The following is a 21,949-nucleotide window of genomic DNA, read 5'->3' on the forward strand; positions in this document are numbered from 1 at the left end:
CAAGAAAGGAAAGAAAAGGAATGGCGAAAAAATTGAGCATGAAGAGTTGAATGGGAATCTATATAAGAGGATGAAAAACTTCCAAATGAATAATGAGAAAAGACCGAATAGGGTGTTTGAAGAAATAGAATTGGGAAAATGTTAAAAGTTGGCATCTGGTTCTGTAATTGGTGATGGTATGGAATACCATCAAAGAGGGGATTGATGGAGCAAGGTTTTGTGCGTAAAGAAACTTGCTCGGATTAAACTTCTTAAAAATAACACAAGGTATGAATCAACATGTTTGTCCAATTAATAATTAATAATTGCATTACACAACATTTTTAGTATCTAGTTGAAGCTCACTTACGTGCTTTTACCCAACCTGTTAGCGACTAAAAACAGTCGCTAACATCGCTATCGCCTATTATCAACGCAGGCGTAGCGATGGAAATATTCGCGCTAAGCGTGAATATCCCCAAAAGCGAACGCCTTCTCAGACCAGTTCTTAGCCATTATATCCAATGGGAGGTGGATATTATGGCTAAGACCCTATTGGCGTTAATGCATGAATATCGCTGTATTCTCAGCGATATTCACGCATTTCGCCGCTATCACTGGATATTTTATCGCTTTAGAGATAAACGTTGCTAATAGCACGTTATCTCTGCGATAATATCTGGCAATGCTTGGCGATAAAAAAAACTTGCTAAGCCCATTTAGCGATATATATCGCTAGTTGTTGGTAATATGCCCCCCTATGCTTCCGCAATGAACCCCATGTCATTGCGGAAGCGTATGGTTGCTTGCGCTCCATGTTGATCCCTGTCGGTATACTTGCTCCAGTTTAAAGCAGCAATAATTGAGGTTAATCTTTGAGTGTGAAGGCGTCACATGAGTTATGTATGTCTTATTTTTGGAGACAACTAGATGTCCAAGTTGGATATTAAAGTGATTTATGCATCATAATGTCTTCCCAATAGTAGAATTATATAAAGAGGTTCATCCACGCGAACATTTTTATAAAAATGCGAGTGTTGTTCTTCAAGGGAAGGGCGACTGATGTGAATAATTTGCGTTATACATAGGATGGAGGCACCGCCAGTAAATGTTTTTACGTTGATATGGCAACATTTTTCACCCCTTCAATAGATTTTATCGCAATTGGTGTTGGAAACCCGGCACGAAAAGTAGTCCTGTTGGTAAAAGAGAAAAATATGACGGGAAAATAAAAAAATATATATATGTTTTGTAATAAAAAGAATTGTTACTAGTCATATGTTTATCGTATATATGCACTCTTCCGCTGCATTAATTCTAGTTAAGATTCAGCCTGATGTACTTTGATAATTAAATAGTATAGAATTTGTGCTTAGCCTTTTTTACCCCTTATGGTACCTTTCCCTACAGCTAGCAAGATACATTGTTTTCAGTAGGGGGTCCCCTTTTTTACCAAATTGTTAAACATATAAACAGAACTTGGTAAAGTGTAGACCCAAACAGTTGCCACTGACAAATCCTTGTCCCAGGTCTCCCAAGCTTGGACCAAGGCCCTCTGAGACATTCTGACTCCTTATTTTGTGTCTTGATGAAACTGAAGTTACCATGACCCAATCCCCCCACCATCAATTTCTAGTGACCTACCGCCAAGAAGACCACCCGGGCCTGCTCACTGTGGAGAACTTCTATGGGATACGATCACAGAGTCGACACTCAGATGGGAGTCGCTTCTTCAGCCAGCGAAAAGAAAGAATCTACTAGGCAGTAGGCCAAGCCGGGCGCTTGGGCTCTCTAATGGCAGCTGGTGACTCCTCGAGAGCTGTATCCAGGGGGACAGTGAAGGTTGTTGCTGCTCCACCATGGCTCCCTTTAAATCCCTGGGAAAGAGACAACTACTGGAGCCTGCCCCCGAGTGCTGCTAACAGATACTAAGAGTGACTTGTGAATCCCTGACAGATCACCACCTCCTAATCTGCAATAATACAAAGTGCATCCAAGAATGAACATTTTGGGGAAAGCAAAAGGAGTCCAAAATCTTTACATTATGATCAATAAAAAAATACATTTGTCATATATATCAATTAAAACTTTTACAAAGAATATTAAAATGTTCACAATACAAGTTGCTCAGCATCTTACTTTTTTATCACAATTTTAAAACCAAAAATAGTCCCAAGGAGAGAGGTCCTCCTCGGATTGGTCCACAGAAAATGGTTAGAGTTTGTGTTAAAAAACAGAGATAAAGCAAAGTCCATAGTTCATGCTCCAGGCCTAAGAGGGACTTGGTATGTTACCTTACAATGTGTTGGTTTCATGGAATCGCTCCATAAATTCACTGTGACCCAATGCTTAATTTGAGCCTGTGGTTTCCGGTGCTCGGCACTGGCACTGAATTGTCAGCACCAGCACTTATGACAGTCTGCCACATGGTGGCACTGCTTGTCTAATTTAGAAATGAGCACACAACAGCAGTTGTTTATTAATTCAATCTACATTAAAAAGGACTAATAATACCCGTCGCCCAAGCCATTCTTAGAATGTTGCGCTCCTGGAATAATCTTAATTGTCACATTTGTAGGAGATTAATGTTCAGTAGCTGTGTAGGTACTGGCATTGGCAGGGGCAATGGGTGGTGCAAGCTGCAATGGCCTCCCGACAAGGGACCTGGCCCTTTAAAAAAAATGTATACAAATTAAGCACTGCTGTGACCTGTTAGGCTAATAGGAGTCAATACATAAGGAGCAATGCAGAGCACAAGGAATAGACAGAGGAAACTACATTTAAAAACATTTTAATAAACAAGAAGCAGCTTGCGCCACAGGCTTTTAAAGTCAACGAAACAACTTCAATAATTTCCGGTTGTGCATACATGAAGATAAACCAACAACTTCAGATGACACTACTTTTGTGTACAGACGCCCACATGCTGCTCACTGTGGGTCACCGTCAGGAGAATGCGTGCCTTTAAGTCTGCCCTTCAGAATCAGGACCAGTCTATCTGTACCCACTGAGGACAGGGATAAAGACACAAATGAAGGATGTGCTGTCAAAGTCATGGACCTCATGTTGATATCAGCCTCGCAACCGACTATCATGGTGGCACCTGGAAAAAAATTACAGTAAACCTACAACCAATACAAAATGTTGGCAGCCTTGAACGACCCTTCTCTATTCCATTCACGAGAAGCTGATGAACCTCACCCCAACGAGAGCATTAAAACACTGGTGTCACCTACGTAAGAGTTCATAACTATAGAACCCATGATCGGTGGTTCTCAAGGACGCCTTGGTAAAGAGGTCCATTGAGTCGCATGTCCGAAGGCCTGGCGTCTGGTCTTCTGAGCCCAGGAACCCTCCGCGACCTGGCTCTTTATCCTACGTCTTGTGGGTGGGATGCATGAAAAGGTGCTAGAGGGGGGGGGAATACCATCATCAGAAGGGTTATGGTGAGGGATGGAGGAAATTTCATGATCAAGACTTCTCCTCCCTTTAGACAGAGGAGAAACTAAACACAGGCCAGAGGGGCCTGAAGTTCAGGGTCATCAGGAGTAACATTAGTACAAATAGAAAGACCCGTCTGTCCTCAAAGTTCATAAAGACCCTTCACAGTAAGTCTTTTCGTCTTACAAAACTGGAAAGTCGAGGCATGGCCTCATAGTGCTACAACTTCTACAATGTACCATCTTCATGAAGGTGCCAACGGTGGGCTTTCTGCAAGTCAGATCTGTCTAAAGTGGGTTCCCCAGCGAATTTTAGAGCCAGACACAAAATATCCAGACGCAGAATGCATAGCCTCTCCCCCAAGTGAGGGTCCCTTCCACTCTATGCATTATCAGGTCTTAACATCTGTTCCTTTCCTCTTAGCCACTGCCCTCTGTGGTAATACTGTTGCCATCTGCTCTGGCCAGGATGGCCTGCCTGCTAGTCGTCAGCTGGGAAACAACTAAGAGGGCGTTAGCCGCCTTTTTCCACTTGGCTTTTGGCGTCTCGGTAACTGCTCGCACAAGTTTGGTCCGATAATTATCAACAGAAAGGAAGTACAAGATGGGGTCAATGCAGCTGTTGGCGCTGGCCAGCGGGCGAGTGATCTTGTAGGTGAGGTTGACAATGTTCAGGACGTTGCAGTTGGCTTCTAGGAGCCTGGCCGTGTAGTACAATGTCCTAGTGATGTGGAAGGGCAGGAAGGAGACCACAAAGATGGTGGTGACTATGATGATCATCTTGATGGAGCGCTTCTTGCAGGCAGACAGGTCTCGTCTGGCCCCCGCGATGTGGGGCTTCCGCAGCTGCTTGGCCATCAAGCAGTAGCAGACCACAATCACAAGGAAGGGGATTGCAAAGAGAAGGGTCATGATGGCCAAGCTGTAGTGAACAAAGTGGTCAAACTCCGATGGCTTGGTGGTGTCGTGGCAAATGGTCTGGTTGCCACGGGAGCTGATGGTGACAAAGATGAGGTTAGGGATGAGGCAAGCAATGACCACCAGCCAGACACACCAGCAGATGATCTTGGCATGCTTTGTTTTGATTAGCTGGAAGAACTTGAAGGGGTGGCAGATGCCAATGTAGCGGTGGATGCTGAGGCAGGTGAGGAAGAGGATGCTGCTGTACAAGTTAGTGTAGAAAAGGAAGCGGACAATTTTGCACATCGCCTCTCCGAAGGGCCAGTTGTTTCGGGCAGCGTAGTAGTACACCAGGGTGGGGAGGGACAGGACATAGAGTACGTCAGATACGGCCAGGTTGAACATGTAGACGGTGGTGGCGTTCCACGGCCTCATCTTGAACACGAACATCCAGATGGCACTGGCGTTGAGCACGAGTCCGAGGATGCAGACGATGGCGTAGGCCAGTGGCAGCAAGATGAACTTGAACTCCTCATTGAAGCCACATGCGCCATACTTTTCCGTGGTGTTCCACTCGGTTAGAAGTGGTGGTGCTGACGAAGATAGGATTGGTCTCTCCATTGCTCTCCCGTCTAGCATTCCTAGAGACAAATGAAAGAAAGCATAGCCATTAAAACTAGGACCGATTCATCCCTTTAAATAAACTAAAGACACAAACATCTAGCCATCAAAAATCTAGTATTTTATTCGTTTGATATGCTTTGTTCTAGAAATTAACTGGGAAAGATTCCAGATGGACAGTGTTGGAAGGAAGCCAAACAACTTCTGGAGTTCACAAGACAGGTTAAGCACGGGAAGCTGCTGGTCAACCCTGCAAAAGCTCTAGCTGCGCTGAACTGGGAAGCTGTGCTGGTAAGAGAGCTCTGCAACTTCTCAAAATAGAAGTAGAATTTTATTAGAAAAATAAAAAAAAATCAAGCATTCTTTTAAAAATTGACCACATCTGGTAATGGCCACACTGACGAAACGCATCAGTTAAATCTTCCAGAGAAAGTAATTTCTTTTATATAATGGGAAAAAATACACTCTACTGTACAGTATAAGAATTTTGTAAGTCACCTCGGAGTTCTCAGACTATATAAAGGAACATGGCTGAAAGCAGAGTTCCGTTATAAGGTTATGGAACTCCTAGGCGACATGCAATATCCTTATCATGTAAAGCAGTGGATATGTTATGGCCTGCCACAGCGGGCTCTAACGCCCATTAAAGGCTCACTCCAGAATTTAAAGGTATGAGCCGAATGCAAGAGCCTTTAACAAGGGAGCAGGCCTTTAATAGAAGGTAGAGCCCGCTATGACGGGCTCCAAGGCTATTAGAACGTTGCCCCCTATTCCCCTGTAAACAAAGTAAGACATTGAAATGTTGGTGCTCCGGACTTCTACTAGCCATTAGAAGCCCAGAGCACTCCATTGTTTTCAATGGAGCTCCCAACATTCTAATATTCTTCATAATACATGGTCACACAGTCACCTTTCCCACAAAACACTTCAATCCTTGGTGCTTAGCTATTTCATATGAAACAGAGAGTATGTTTGCAGGCAAGAAGAATAAAAAAAAAAAAACCTCTATTGCAAAATAAAACCCATCAAAAAAGCTGTTGCAAATTTTTTTAGAATACGTTTTAATACACACAGTAGCTCAAAATGCCTAGAAACATGCAGAAATATTCTAGCTTTTCTATAATTACCTATTGGATGCAATAAATATGTTACTATTAATATCACCTTTCTGCTCTTCACTATAGAGTTAGAAAAATAGAGCAGAAGAAAGAAAAGCAACATTGTGTTTTGTTTCTTAAATAGCTGCTTTAATTATGCTTGTGATCTGGCCTTCCTTCCCCTACCCTGTTGGCTCTGGGAGCAGGCATTGGAACCTCTTGAGTTTTGACGCCATTTCTTTATAATAGGCAACTGTGTGCGTCACAAGTCGCGTATTAAAAAGAAATTAGATACAAGTTTTTATAAGGATTGCAGAATCCTATATATTATAAATGGGTTTCTAAATATAGATTGGGTGCTGTTCAATATCTACCAATATAGCAAGCACTGCTTTTTAGGTCTCGCCTAGCGTTGCAGCGCATGCACTTGCACTTTGCGAGGCATGCTGTATGAAGGTATTTTTTAGAAGTGGTGTAGAAGCCCCGCCCATGTTTCATTGGCTGGTGTCATTGTCCATGGTAAACGCAGGCTTCTGATTGATAATGAGGCTTCTTAGTCCCTCCTTGGTTACCGCCCTGCCTCCTTTTGGGACTGCCCATCAGGACTGGATCTTTTACTTGCGGGGTTATCCTGTTTCTTCAACTAATCGGTGAGCACTTTTTTTAATTGCAGCACGAGCGGCCGCGCTGGTTTCCAATTGCATATTACGCGTCTGACTGTAAGCATGTTACTTGTTTGAAGGGCAGTTCACTGTGAAAGATGCTAATTTGAATGATGGCCGTGACGAATTAAGCGATTGCTTCTTTAGCAAAAAGACACTAATCTGAGCACATCGTGTCACCGAACAACAGCAAATAAAGTTTACACACAGGTAAAGCGCAGCTAGAATACATGCATGCAATAGAAAAACATGAAACGTAAACTACCCTTTCAGAAGCACATACGTGGAACAGAGTCCTTAAGCACACTGTGTGTTTGATGATAACAGAAGGTATTGATGTGCGTGTTTCCTGTCATGCTTTCAGTCCCGGTTCTCATTTTCCTAAAAATTTCCCTTTTCACAGATTGGAAGGGGGATTTTGATTGTTCATGTGTCTTTTACAGAGAAACTGAATGTCCCCCGTATGCAGCGAGATCATATCTGGGAAACTATGATAGCGACGAAATACAAGGATTACTGCTCATTTAGGAACAACAACAACAAAAAAATGGGGGTGGGCAGGGGTGAAAGTCTCTGGTTTTATTCTATTTTTCAGACGGATGCTGACATGAACAAGCATTTGCAATACAATAGGTCTCGCAGTTACGCAAGTTTGAGCTATTGGCATAGTAAATGGTTATGCCTTTTATTTTGGGTTTTAAAACAAATAAAAGACATGGTCATTTACAAAGGCAATAGCTTAAATGTGGGTAAATGCGAGACCTATTGCATTGCAAATGCTTGTTTTATATGGTATAATGTTGTCCAAAATTATTATTTAAATTTGTGTGTAAAATTTAGAGATGAAACTAAACACACTTAGTGGGGGCTGTCACATTCTACATTACAGTGCAAGTATCTCATATTCATTCATTTTATTTCACGGTTTCCGTAGCGCTTTTGCATAATAAGGTGTCAAGGCGCCTTACAATGAGCTGAAAAGGGCGAGATATGGAGAGAGTATAACGCTGCATACAGAACAGGAACTTTTCAATGAAAGACGTGTTCTTTCACACCCAGAAGTATTGAGTTTTTAGTTGTTTCCTGTTGGTGTCTGCACAGGTGGCCTCGTGATCGTGAACTTCAGGTCCAGCTCAGTCATGAGCGCTTAAACCACGCTGCAGGTGAGGGCGCTTAAACCACGCTGCAGGCGAGAGTGCTTAAAACCACGCAGCAGGTGAGGGCGCTTAAACCACGCTACAGGCGAGAGTGCTTAAAACCACGCAGCAGGTGAGAGTGCTTAAAACCACGCTACAGGTGAGCGACTAAAACCACGCTACAGGTGAGCACCTAAAACCACGCTACAGGTGCGAGCGCTTAAAACCACGCTACAATTGCGAGCGCTTAAAACCACGCTACAGGTGCGAGCGCTTAAAACCACGTTGCAGGTGCGAGCGCCTAAACCACGTTGCAGGTGCGAGCGCCTAAACCACGTTGCAGGTGAGAGCGCCTAAACCACGCTTTGTTTTCATGTAGGCGCTTCCTCATCCGAGGAAGCCCTGTCATGCAGTGAATGAGGAGAATCCTTGTAGGCTTCGGTCTAAAAGGGACGTCCCACACCTCCAAGAAATGATGTGAACTGCTTTCCATGACCATTAGAATTGCCTCTATAGATAAGTAATCCATGTTTAAAGAAATTGTGCATAACGCACCGTTTTACATCATATTTTAAAACTTTTTTTTGTTGTTGCATTTTTAGGATGGGTGTGAAAAGCACCCCCGTCAATATGAGGGACTCACTCGGCAGCTAAAAAGGTAATAAAACATTATTATAAAAGATAGTGAAAAAAAATATAAAAGAATAAAAACATTTTTTTTTAAATGCCCAACTAAAAGAAACTGGAAAGCTTTGATAATTAAACTCTGGATTTTTTGCTTAAAAATAGGTTCTAGAACCACTTTTTGATGCGTGATACATTCAGGACAGATTAACCAAAGATCCGGAAGAGCACTGCAGTATCTGATTAAAGAAGAGAAGGACGCTGGCTGATAGTTCAACAACGATTTATTCCAAGAGTTACCAAGTAAGAAATATACGACCCCAGCCACAGCTGACAAGCTCCCTCTTCTCCCGTGACAGCTACCGCCCGGGCGCTTGCCTTGGAACGCTCACAGGCGTGACATTCTGCATGATGTCACACGGCGCGTTCCACTGGCGGGTGGGGAGACAGGGGGTAGTGGGCAAGCACATCTTAACTTCAGGTGGGCGATATCACAAGCAACCCTAAAAGTGCCTTGCACTCGCATCGCCACAGCTTCACCATCCTAAATCCGCAGTAGCGTTGTGGCGGTATGGACTCTGTGCCACCCTCGGGAGGGGTGGAGAGAGTCTTGCGGTTGGAGGTGAAAGCAGGGCCGGACTGGGAACTGAAAGCAGTCCTGGCAAATTTTGCCAGGCCAGCCCCCGTGTGATGCATAGCGAGCAAGCTCGGCCACTACTAGGGGGGGTTTGGGGGCGTTCTCCCCCCCCAAGAAAATTTTGGAAAAAGACATACCAAAATGGTGAATTTCACAGCACATTTTTCATTACATATTCTATTGTATCAACTTTCAAAGCACAGTAAATAGTAGATGATGACCTTAAAGAGCACCAGGCTACCCACCCAGTCATATGTACCCATAGACCTTCTTTCCGAGAGCACCAAAAATAGACACAAGTAGTGAATCAGAGAGAACAAAGCAAAAGCGAGACCAACCCCCATATGGTGTGTAGCGAGCAAGCACAGTGAGAAACCACTACTTGGGGGTGTTTGGGGGGGGGGGGTTGTCCCCACTAGAAAATTTCATCCAGAAAGGCCAAAACAAAGCATTTTTCATTACATATCAGATTGTATTAACTTTTAAAGCATAGTAAATGATTACCTTATGGAGCACCAGGGTACCCAGTCAGTTTAGTTTGACATATTTCCATATGAGATGGCGCTATGTCACCATTGATGAAATGTTATAGTTCTGGGCTGTTCTTTTACAAGTTAGGGTTGTTAATTCAACTGAATATCTAAACTGAAAGAGGACTACAAGTCCCAGAATGCAATAGGTTGTTAAACTAAACATCAGGAAAGCAGCTCTGTACCCTTGGGGACTAGGAGCGAGTAGATCGTGAAAGATACCTTTTTACATCGTACAAATGTGTCCCGATGAGTTCTGCAGTTAATCCCTTTCGAGATGTTCGTACAGTCGTAAAACAGCAAACCTACAAATACATGAGCTGTAAAGTTTAATACCCTCAATGCATGGGAATGGGTCAGTCACATCACGACATATACAAGACTGTACAGGTGGAGGATTCCGCCCCATTCCAGAAGGAATTTCCATGGCCGGGTCTTTGAAAGGTCGCAGGGTCGGACTGGGACAGAAAATAATTCTGGGCACCAAAATAAAAGTGGCCCTCATTAGTGAATCAAACACCTAAACTATTTGGAGTAGTTTTGAACTTGCAAGTTATGGGAGAATGCATGCATTTGTGCTTGCTGCTGGTAATATGAGGAAAATTAACAGGAAAAACCGGCCAACCAGACGCTAAAACAGAACCACAAACAGCCAAAAATTGGCTCACACAATGACCTGTCAGGCAGCCTGCCTTCTGCTGATTTCTTTTTATTTATTTGAAGGTTTTATATAGCGCGAACAAGACCCTTGTGGGTATCAGAGCCCTTTACAAGGTAGATATAAGGCCACACACGCCAGTCCGACCGTGGAGGGTGCTGTAGATTCACCTACCTCCTTTTGCCCTGGTCTGTGGCTAATGGAAGAGAGGGGCGTGAGCTCTGTGCATCGCATGTTTTTATTTCCAGTTCGGTATGTGGTGCACAGCCAAGTCAGCGCCTTCCTTAGTAGACATACAAGGCCAGGCGCTGCTTGGCTGTGCACTTGTTCTGTATCACTCCAGATTAGCAAACGTATTCCCACTGGGAGAAGTGTGGCTAACTCTCTTGGCCCAAAACTTCAGTTTGGTATTCACAACAGGACACTGACCCAGGGGCCCCATCATTCTGCCTGTAATAGAGCATCTTCAGGGTCTGTTCCTCTGGCCTCATAAGCAGCATTCCTGATCAGGCACCAAGAGGTACACAAGCAGCACTGTGCTGCCGGCAGATCAACAGCTAAGAGGTACCCAAGCAGCACTGTGCTGCCGGCAGATCAGGCGCCAAGAGGTACCCAAGCAGCACTGTGCTGCCGGCAGATCAGGCGCCAAGAGGTACACAAGCAGCACTGTGCTGCCGGCAGATCAGGCGCCAAGAGGTACACAAGCAGCCCTGTGCTGCCGGCAGATCAGGCGCCAAGAGGTACACAAGCAGCCCTGTGCTGCCGGCAGATCAACAGCCAAGAGGCACACAAGCAGCACTGTGCTGCCGGCAGATCAACAGCCAAGAGGTACACAAGCAGCACTGTGCTGCCGGCAGATCAACAGCCAAGAGGTACACAAGCAGCACTGTGCTGCCGGCAGATCAACAGCCAAGAGGTACACAAACAGTGTAATAATGTGTGCAGTCTAGTTGTTGGTGGGTGGAGTTAAGGGGACATACAAAGAGGAGGAGCAGCGACAGGAAAGGGGCAGTTAGAGTAAGGACGGGGAACAGTGAAGATGCAAGAATAAAGAGCTCGTACAAGATCATAAGTGTGTAGCGTCGTTATTCATAGCACGACGCTACAGCTGACGACGAGGGTGGGATGGTGCAGTTTGCCACCCCCTGAACCCTGACGACGAGCAAACCGTCCCAGACAGCACGCCGTGGAAGTCGCGACACGTGTGCTGTGCAGGAGACCGCCGCCAAGAGTGTACGGCCAGCGGTAAGCGCCCGCTGCTCCGCGATCAGCTGGTCGCGTGGAGCTCAGGCGAGAGAAGCCCAATTAGTAAAGCGCTGTTGAGCGCTAGAATCACCCCGTCGGCATTGCGCAGTCGAGCGCTGGGACCGGGTGCCCACCCCGGATGCGTGAAGTCGCAGAGGGTGGCTGAAGAAACAAAGATCGGGAGCCCACCCCGATCTTACCTGCCGCTCTGAAGTCCAAGGATGGTGTGGAGGTGTTGCTTGCTGCAGGGACCGGCTGCCGGTGAGTGCTGGTTGAAGAGTGAGCCCGAAGGAGCGAATGAGCCCAAAATCTCGTGGGAAACGATATTGCCACAACGGCGGCCATTTTGAAGTCAGGCAGTGGTCCCAGTCTCTATTAAAAGCATAGGGCGGCCATTTTGAAGTCAGGCAGCAGGCAACTGAATAGAAAGCAAAAGCAAATGCAAAAGGAAAAAACAGACAACAAGCAAAGGCAACAGCAAAAGAAACAAGCACAAGCAAATGCAAAAGGAGTAACGGAAAACAAGCACAGGCAAAGGCAACAACAAAAGAAAACAAGAAATAGAAGACAAGCACAAGCAAACATAAGAGTGACACACACAAGCACGAGCAAAAGCAAAGGAACCAAGGCATAGATCAAAGATGTCGACGTCACCGCACTGGAATGCGGCGGGCACGGCGGCGACCACGCCAATTACAATCGGTGTCTCCTATCTGCATCCTCCAGAACCACTGGCCCTAATAGCTGGAGGGGGCATGGGCCCCAGATGGCACGAGTGGCTTGAGGACTATATGAAAGGATCAAAAGTCACAGATGAATAAGAAAAGCTAATTGCATTGCGCAATCTGGTTGGGAAAGAAGTCAGTAAGTTGATCAAGGAATTGCCGGCTGCCGAAACCGGATCATACGTCAAAGTGCGAGATGCTTTAAATAAAAGGTTTTTACATAAAAGAAATGTGGATTATGAAAGGTACATGTTTCACCATCCCGTCAAGAAAAGGAGGAAATGATGAGTAAGTTTATAATGAGACTACGACGACTGTCTCGGTATTGTGAGTTTGATAAATTTTTCATGGAAGATGCCATAAGATCGCGAATAATTGAAGCCTGCCAATCGGAAACTCTCAGAAGGCGGCTACTACAGAAAAGTCATAACCTTGACGAGATTGAAGAGATGACCAGGATACATGATCAAGCAGAGGAACATGCTAGAAGAATGGAGGCGGGGCATGGTGAGAGGCGGGTACAAGCCTTTCGCGTACAAGATAAGGACACTCTCGAGATCGACGGTGGACATCCAGGCCGTCGTCCCGCCAACATTACACAGGGCGTAGACGCGATGAGTCTGGTCGTGGAGACAAGAAACGAGATCGACCACGAAAGTGTTATCGGTGCGGATACGACTTTCCGCACACTGATGTTTGTCCAGCACTTGGTCAGCAGTGTCGAAAATGCGGAAGAGAAAATCACTTTGAGGCTATGTGTGGAGAATGTCGTAAAGAAAGGATGAAAGAGACAACAAGATCGTCTCGCCCTGACACAAGGCGGCATCATGCGAAGGCAGTCCAGGAACGGCCGGAGTCATCCTCTGTTTCCTCACACTCCAGCAGAGAGTCTCGCAGGTCCCAATGGGAGAGAAGGTCCCCATCCAGAGGATCCAGGTCAGCATCTCGGGAATCGGTGTACACTGATGAGTATGTCTGCATGGTAGCCGATCCAGACTAATTAAAAAAATACCCCAGACTGGACATAAGTGTGGGAACCCATGCAACCACGTTTGTACTGGACAGAGGGGCATCACTGAACTATATCCCTGTGACTGAATACAACAAAATGAAACCGCCACCCACTTTGAGCCCGGCCTATGTCAGAGTGTTCACGTGGATGTTGAAGAAACCTCTCCCCTGCCTGGGGAAATTTGCAACTTCGCTCATGCACAAAACCACCTCTGTGCCGGCATAAATACATGTAATTGAAGGCCCGTAAGCCGACTGTCTCCTCAGTCTGCCCACCGCGGAGCGTCTTCGGCTGGTCGAAATTTTGTACAGGGTAAGCGACGATCCGGACATCATACACAAGTCCCCTAAACTATTCACCGGACTCGGAAAAATGAATTAGTGCCTGATCCGGTTGCACATCAATAAACGAATATGTCCCGTCGCACAACATCACAGGCGAGTACCCTTCCACCTTCAGCAAGCTGTGGAAGATGAGATTCAAGAGTTATTACGAACGGACATTAATCGAGCGGACCGAAGGGCTAACACCGTGGGTGTCACCAGTGGTCATCGTGCCAAAGAAGGGCACACCCGAAAAGGTGCGCCTGTGTGTGTATATGATGCCACCCAACACGGCCATCGAAAGGGAGCGTCATCCAGGACCCCGTTTAAGTGACATGATTTCATCTCTAAATGGCACAAGAGTCTTCTCCAAACTAGATTTGAACAAAGGATACCACCAGTTGTAACTACATGAGAAGTCGCGCTATATAACAACATTTGCCACTCATCTAAGGCTGTTCCGTTACAAACAACTTAGTTTTGGAATTTCATCTGCTGCGGAGATTTTTCAAGAAGCCATCCGCCAGACCATACATCACATACCAAATACACTAAACTATAGTGACGACATTCTAGTATACGGTTCGAATGTCCAGGAACATGACAAAGCGCTAGACCGGGTGTGTCATGCTCTCCTGGAGGCCAACCTCACCCTCACCCTCAACAAAGACAAGTGTGAGTTCCATCAGTCCACTCTTAAATTCTTTGGACATATGTTTTCTGGAGCCGGGATGAAGCCTGACTCGGAGAAGGTGATAGCTCTAAACGACACCAAAAGTCCACAAGACGTGAGTGACATTCTAAACGACACCAAAAGTCCACAAGACGTGAGTGACATTCGATCTTTTCTGGGAATGGCAAGCTATTGTGCCAGATACATAAAGGACTATGCCACCATCAGTCACCCGTTACGTGCCCTTACCAAACAAGGGCAGCCATTCATCTGGACTCCCCAATGTGAGCAGGCGTTCCAGGAAATCAAACGTGCCGTTGAGTCAGCGGACAACCTGGCATACTTCAGCCCCAAGAGAAACACTGAAATTACCGTTGATGCTAGCCCAGTGGGACTGGGTGCAATATTGGCTCAATTTGACAATGAGACACACCAGAGGCACATCGTGGCCTATGCCAGCTGAAGTTTATCAGACACTGAGAAGACCTATTCCCAACCTGAAAAGGAAAGCCTTGCTCTTGTGTGGGCGTGCGAGCACTTTCACATTTTTATATATGGCAAGCACTTCACGCTAGTGACCGACCATCAATCGCTAGTTAACATTTTCGGAAACCCCAGAGCTAAAATGCCACCTCGAATTGAGCGCAGGGGTTTGCGTCTCTTAGAGTACACGTATACAATAGTGCACAAACCAGGAAAATCAGCGAATCCGGCTGATTACATGTCGAGACACCCTCAAGCATCACAGGCGTCACGTCTATCTGTGGCAGAAGAGTACATACACTTCGTAGTGGACTAAGCCAGACCACCTGCGGTTCCCTTGATGGCAATATGTGAAGCCACAGCTCAAGATGACATCCTTCAAAAGGTGATGCGCCGATTGCGGACCAATCGATGGCGACATGACAGTGAGGAGGAAGGGTGCGATCCACACATCCGCCAAGAGATGCAGGCTTTCAAGCATGTGAGTGAAGAACTATCTGCCACCTTAGAGGGGCTCCTACTGAGGGATCAACGGATCGTCATTCCTATGCAACTACGCCAGGGTGTCATCAATCTAGCCCATGAGGGCCACCGTGGAGTGATCGCTACAAAAAGAGTGCTCAGAGAGCGAGTATGGTTCCCGCTACTTGACCAAATGGTGGAGCTCACTCGAAAAGATTGCCCCCAGTGCCAACTGGTCAATCAAGGAGATCCTCCCGTACCACTACAAATGTCAAAGCTACCTAGTAGTGTATGGCAAGAGCTCGCCATGGACTTTTATGGACCCCTTCAGTCGGGCAAATATGTCCTACTGATAATGGATGAGTCCTCCAGATTTCCGATAGCACAGTTTGTATCATCTACCAGTGCCACCAGCACCATTGCTGTGATGGATGAAGTGTTTGCTGCTTGGGGTGTTGCTAAAGAACTCAAGACGGATAACGGCTCCCCCTTTAATGGCCATGAATTTGGAGAATTTGCGAAGCACCTCAATTTCAGGCATCACAAGATCACTCCCCTATGGCCTCAGGCCAATGGGATGGTAGAGAGATTCATTGCAACTTTAAAGAAGACATTCCAGCAGGCCACCATTGAGTGGCTCTCAATGAAGTTCTGAGAGCATATCGAACGACACCCCATGCCACTACGGGGAAATGTCCTGTTACTCTCATGTTAGGACGACCGATCAGAACACGGATACCTATGTGGGAAGGGGCCCTGCGACCGGTGTCGCCTACAAGAGTACATAAGGAGCTAGTGGTGGCTGACCGCGAGCGCAAGAACAAAAGGAAGTCCTACGCTGACACTCGGAGGAGAGCCAGATCTCCATCTCTGCATGAAGGGGACTGTGTATTGGTCAAGCAGGAACAGCAGAAAAAAACAGATTGCAAGTTGAGAGCTGAACCCCTAATGATCACTCAACAGAAGGGTACAATGATAACAGCTGTGTCGGGGAACAAGAGGATTACCAGGAATGTTTCACACTTTCAACGGTGCACCCCGACTGTCAAGGATGCCCTCAACAAAATGACTGAACGACTGGGCACAGAGAGATCTGGCAGTGCAGCTGCAGTACAGAGACTGGAGACTCCGGCAGAAGCTGAATCTGAAGAGGGAGGTGTGGTCTTACGACCCAGACGAGATATTCGACGACCTGTGCGGCTGATCAAAGAACTATAACCAAGTCAGACTTTTGTTTTTTCAATTTTTGTTAACAAAGGGGGAGATGTAATAATGTGTGCAGTCTAGTTGTTGGTGGGTGGAGTTAAGGGGACATAGGAAGAGGAGGAGCAGCGACAAGAAAGGGGCAGTTAGAGTAGGGACGGGGAACAGTGAAGATGCAAGAATAAAGAGCTCGTAAAAGATCATAAGTGTGCAGCGTCGTTATTCATAGCACGACGCTAAAAACAGCACTGTGCTGCCGGCAGATCAGGCGCCAAGAGGTACACAAGCAGCACCGTGCTGCCGGCAGATCAGGCGCCAAGAGGTACAGAAGCAGCACCGTGCTGCCGGCAGATCAGGCGCCAAGAGGTACACAAGCAGCACCGTGCTGCCGGCAGATCAGGCGCCAAGAGGTACACAAGCAGCACCGTGCTGCCGGCAGATCAGGCGCCAAGAGGTACACAAGCAGCACCGTGCTGCCGGCAGATCAGGCGCCAAGAGGTACAGAAGCAGCACTGTGCTGCCGGCAGATCAGGCGCCAAGCGGTACAGAAGCAGCACTGTGCTGCCGGCACATCAACAGCAAAGAGGTACGCACGCAGCACTGTGCTGCCGGCAGATCACCAGCCAAGAGGTAGACAAGCAGCACTGTGCTGTCGGCAGATCAGGCGCCAAGAGGTACACAAGCAGCCCTGTGCTGCCGGCAGATCAACAGCCAAGGGGTACCCAAGCAGCACTGTGCTGCCGGCAGATCAGGCGCCAAGAGGTACACAAGCAGCAATGTGCTGCCGGCAGATCAACACGCTGACAACTTAATTTGCGTGCTGCCTACACTCTACTCAGCTAATGTTGTGATCACAAATATAGCAGAGTACACACTGCAGGACTGCCACACAGGCCCGGGCACCGGACTCTCAAAGAAAGGAACAGTGGGAGAGCAAAGGTCAGCAGCCTGCCGCCGGCCCCCCAAACCCGCACCAAAGTTTCTGCCCCTCCCCGCTTTTTCAAGTGGCCATCACACCTTGGCTGACTGGTTGACAAAAGGTCCGTCACTCACGTTAAGGGCCACATTCTAGACCAGGTTTGGACTTCATGCTTGGATATTTCTGTACCCCTTATTCTTCCCTGTCTCTGGTCAGATCATTCTTTAATTACTTTCACTTTAGCTATGCCCCACCCTGTCACCAATGTCCGAGAAACCAACTTCATGGCCCGTAATTGGAACAGGGCTGACATGAACAAATTCACTTCTCTTCTCAGTACATCCGCCCCACCTAATGCTGGTCCCTTTGTCTCCATTGATTCTCAGACACAGGGTCTCACTCACTGGCTCGCCTCTGCTGCTGACTTCGTGGCACCTTTAAAACTAGTCAGAGCGAGGCGTAGTCATGATGCTCAAAGGTGGTTCACCGAAGATCTTAAAGCCCAAAAACTTGGGCTTCGACAGGCAGAAAGGCGCTGGCGCCGGGGGTACTCCCCCGTGACCAAACAGAAATTCTCCTCCCTGCTTAGAGAGTATAAATCTGCTATAGCTTTGGCCAAATCCCTCTACTTTTCCAACAGAATCCTGGACTCTTCCAACAAATCCAAGGATATATTTTCAATCGTTGAGGAGTTGTCCAACCCGGCGAGAGTCACTATTGCGCCCCTTCCCTCCCAGCCCTTATGTGACTCCCTGAACCAATTTTTTGTGGATAAGATCATGAAGATAAAAAACAGTATCTCTGTTCAAGTCCTGCCAGTCCCCTCTCTGCCTGCTGTTCCCTGCCACCATTCCAACACTCATATCTTAACCCAGATTCCCCTCATTTCGAAAGCTAATTTCTTTTCTCTTTTGCACAAAGTTTCCTCTGGTTCCCCTAGCGACTGTTGCCCCCCCTCGGCTCTCCGGGAAGCTTTTACTTCCTGCCCTGAGCCCCCCCTGGCCCTCTTGAATAACTCTCTGGCCACCGGGGAGGTTCCTTGCTCCTTTAAACAGGCCGAGGTGGTTGCCATTTTGAAAAAACCTTCGGCAGACCCTACCATCATGAGCAACTATCGCCCCATATCCCTTCTCCCTTTCCTCAGCAAAGTCTTGGAGTCACATGTAACTCAAATTCTCAGCACTTTTGTTGAGGACTCGTGCGTTTTGGACCCCCAACAGGCTGGGTTCAGGCCTGCGCATTCCTCAGAGGCAGTCATCCTCTCTGTGATGGAGGTATTGCGCAGAGGGGCCGACCTTAATATCTGTCAGGCCCTGGTCCTTTTGGACCTGTCGGCCGCCTTTGACACGGTCGACCATGGTATTTTGGTCGACCGTGTCAGAGAGGCCGGCATTCAGGGCACCGCCCTGGACTGGGTTCAGTCCTTCTTGACCAAACGCCATCAGGCAGTCAGACTGTCTCAGTTCTCTGCCACTCAAGTTGGGTTGACCTGCGGTGTCCCGCAGGGCTCCTCTTTGTCCCCCCTTCTTTTTAATTTATATCTGGCTCCACTAATCCGTTCCCTCCGTGGGTTGAGTGTCACCGCGTTTAATTACGCGGATGACATTCAACTGGTTTTTACCATCGATTCATCTGATGAATCAATCTCCACTTTTCAAAACACGCTCTGTTTCATTAGCAACTGGATGAGCTCAAACCACCTGAAGCTCAACCCCGACAAGACCGAATTGGTTCTTGTCGGGGGACCTTCTAATCCCTGGCAACCTTCCTTTTGGCCGGCAAGTCTGGGCAGCTCCCCTTGCCCAGTCAACTCAGCCAAAAGTCTGGGAGTCGTCATTAGTAACGACCTTTCTATGACGCCCCAGATCAGCGCAGTAGTGTCGTCCAGCCATTTCCAACTCAGGAAAATTCGTAAAATCTCTCGCCTACTTACTACCGAAGCTCTTACTTTGACCCTGCTTGCGTTAGTCATTTCCAGACTCGACTACGCAAATGCTCTCTTTGTAGGCATCCCTGACTATCAAACTAAGACTTCAGTTGATCCAAAATCAGGCCGCTCGCCTGATTTATCACCAACCTAGAGATCAACATGTTCGTCCTCTCTTAAAAAGTCTCCACTGGCTCCCGGTCTCTGCCCGCTGTAAATTCAAACTAGGCTGCATTATTTCCAAATCTCTTACTGGTCATGGCCCCCTTTTCATCTCTTCCCTTCTTCATCCGTATGATCCTCCTCGTAATCTTCGGTCATCTCAGATGGCCTTGCTTTCAGTTCCCAGATTCAAGAGGAAGAAACACGGTGGCCTTAGGTTTTCTTTCTTAGCTCCTTCTTTTTGGAATTCCCTCCCCCTTTCTCTTAGGTTGTCCTCTTCCTACATCAGGTTCAGATCCCTCCTTAAAACCTTTCTTTTTACTGAGGCTTATAATTAGTCTCTGTCCTCCTGCTTCTTTTTCACTGTTCCCTCAGCACAAGCGCCAAGAAACCTAATGGTGTTAGTCGCGCTTAATAAACTCTTTTAACATTAACATTAACATTCACCACGAGGAGGGTGTGGTGTATTGCCTGCAGCAGCCACCATACACCACGGCCCACCACGATGCACCACTCGAGCCAGCACCTCGCTGCGCCCGGCCCCTGCTCACAAATCCACTGCGCAGAACCGCCGGCCGGGGCCGACCAGTGCCTGACAGCCAGGAAGGGTACTTTCACTTTTATCTAGAGTGGGCCTGCGAGCCACAGGATGCTTGCAGCTGCTGCTGAAAAACAAAAGCGCCCTCACCTCACGACAGCTTTGCTTCGGACCCTGGAGCCCGAGGAAGTGGACAGTCAACGATGAGGTGGCGTCCCGTCCAGACTCTCCAGAGTTTACTGTTTCCAATCTAATGCATTCTGGGAGTTGAAGTCCTGGGCCACTTTAGTGGATCCAGATGAAGTGACATAGTCGAAAACAAAGATGCGTCATGGAAAGAATCATTGGTGAGGTCGGGATTCTTCGAGGCTTCTGTAATCAGACCGCTTCTGCACCGACTATCATTGGAACCGGCTATGAATGAATGAATGAATGATGCGTCACTACAGCGCTCTGGGGATCCGCCTCAAGGCGCTGGCTGAAGCAGCGCACCGCACCGTGTCGTGCTTCTCTATTCTCAGCAGAGCTCTGGTCATCAGAGACCACCGAGGAAGGGGGGGAGTGGGGGGGTCGAGGAGCGCCGGGGGGGGGGGGGGGGGGGGGCTGCAGACGTCCCTCATATTATTAAAGACAACAATTCTCAAGGCCACGAAATCAGTGCTGGGAAAATCGAGACCCCACTCCAGACAGTTGGGGCGGAGACATCAGCGCTGCGCCGGAGCCTTAAAGGGACAAGCAGGGGGGGAGAGGGGGGTCAAATACCAAATGACGCGAGTGAGGCGCTTAGAAACCCTGGAAGCGCCAGTGAAACACTGTGCCTGACCCCTTCCCGGCGCTCGTGACCCCGCCCAGTGCCATGGTAGGGCTGAGGATTGAGTGCAAAGTGACTGACTGGAAGGCACTGGACTCACTTGCGGCTGTAGACTGTGGGGGGGGCTCAAAATAAGTACATGATGGGGTGCCTCCTCGCCTCTGTCTCAAGTCACGCGCACTTTTCATTGCGCGAGCCCCCCGCCCATGATCACCAGCCCCCCCCTAAGGGTGGAGGTCAGACAGCGCAGGTGCGGCTCCTGATTATTGATCGATTAAAGCGGCTGTTCCGGGTCACGGACGGCGCAGCGCTAGATTCCCAGAATGCATTATTATGCAAATAGTTATCCCCGCACGGAGGACGACCGCAGTAGACAAACACGGCCCCTATCAAATGTCCGGGCCCCACCCCATCCAGCCTGGAATTACCAGTCCGGCCCTGGGTGAAAGGTCACCATAAGGTCAGCCTGTGAGCGAAACCTACAGCAGTGCGCATGGGCGCTTTTTATGAACGTGCCCCATATCATTTCTAAAGGAAAGGGGGGCTTTTCTATTTGTAATCTGGAGGTTTTGAATAGCCCCCCTCCTGCACCGGACTTCAAGCAGGGAATGTAACCCCCACTCAGTGTTCGTGGGGCTCCGCCTCTTCTCCGCCTGAAATACTTCTAACCATCTCATTCGGCGCGTATATCTTGCGTTAGCCAAGGCCACAATGGCAGACTTACCTCTATATTACTGTGAGTTGGGAATGGCAGAGCCCGGGGTCTCTTCATAACAGCCGATAGGCCTGTGAGCGGGTCTGCGTTGGGTGAAAGGAGTACCACACCGAGTTGATACTCCATGCGAGAGGGGAGGGGGAGGCGGCACTCACCTGCGGTAGGGATGGGTCGCTCAGCCCACGAACTCCACACAGCTCTGGGGCCCTCACACCCCGCCCCGGCTCCGTGGGGCCCCGAAGCACGCCTTTTCACACGGTCCTGCGCACACACCTGTCCACGGGTCCCTCGAACACTCTGCCCCACGGTCTCGGGGTCGCTCTGGTGTCTCGATCCCCCACGCGGCCTGGTGACGACGCTATGAAGGCAGCTGAGCCAAGGCCAAGCTCAGGGCAGCGCCTGGAGGAGAGCGTCAGGGCGCTAGGGGGCCGTGCAGTGCGTGAGAGGCGGAGCACACTTGTATCCCT

The 21,949-nt window shown here is 48.0% G+C and overlaps 1 protein-coding gene across 2 annotated transcripts; it reads right to left on the bottom strand.

Moving 5' to 3' along the window:
* Positions 1-3,473: 3,473 nt before the first annotated feature.
* Positions 3,474-21,931, bottom strand: LOC144752049 (P2Y purinoceptor 4-like). 2 transcript variants are annotated; one of them, XM_078639998.1, is made up of 2 exons: positions 21,756-21,931; positions 3,474-4,960 (listed from the first exon to the last, which is right to left on the bottom strand). In XM_078639998.1, exon 2 carries the CDS (start codon positions 4,956-4,958, stop codon positions 3,840-3,842), a length of 1,119 nt encoding a protein of 372 aa, XP_078496124.1. In that variant the 5' UTR covers positions 4,959-4,960; positions 21,756-21,931; the 3' UTR covers positions 3,474-3,839. The 2 variants fall into 2 exon arrangements, with proteins under 2 accessions (XP_078496124.1, XP_078496123.1); XM_078639997.1 differs by lacking the exon at positions 21,756-21,931 and adding an exon at positions 21,638-21,686.
* Positions 21,932-21,949: the final 18 nt, after the last annotated feature.

Source organism: Lissotriton helveticus, chromosome 4_2 (genome assembly GCF_964261635.1).
Source record: "Lissotriton helveticus chromosome 4_2, aLisHel1.1, whole genome shotgun sequence".
Taxonomy (NCBI): domain Eukaryota; kingdom Metazoa; phylum Chordata; class Amphibia; order Caudata; family Salamandridae; genus Lissotriton; species Lissotriton helveticus.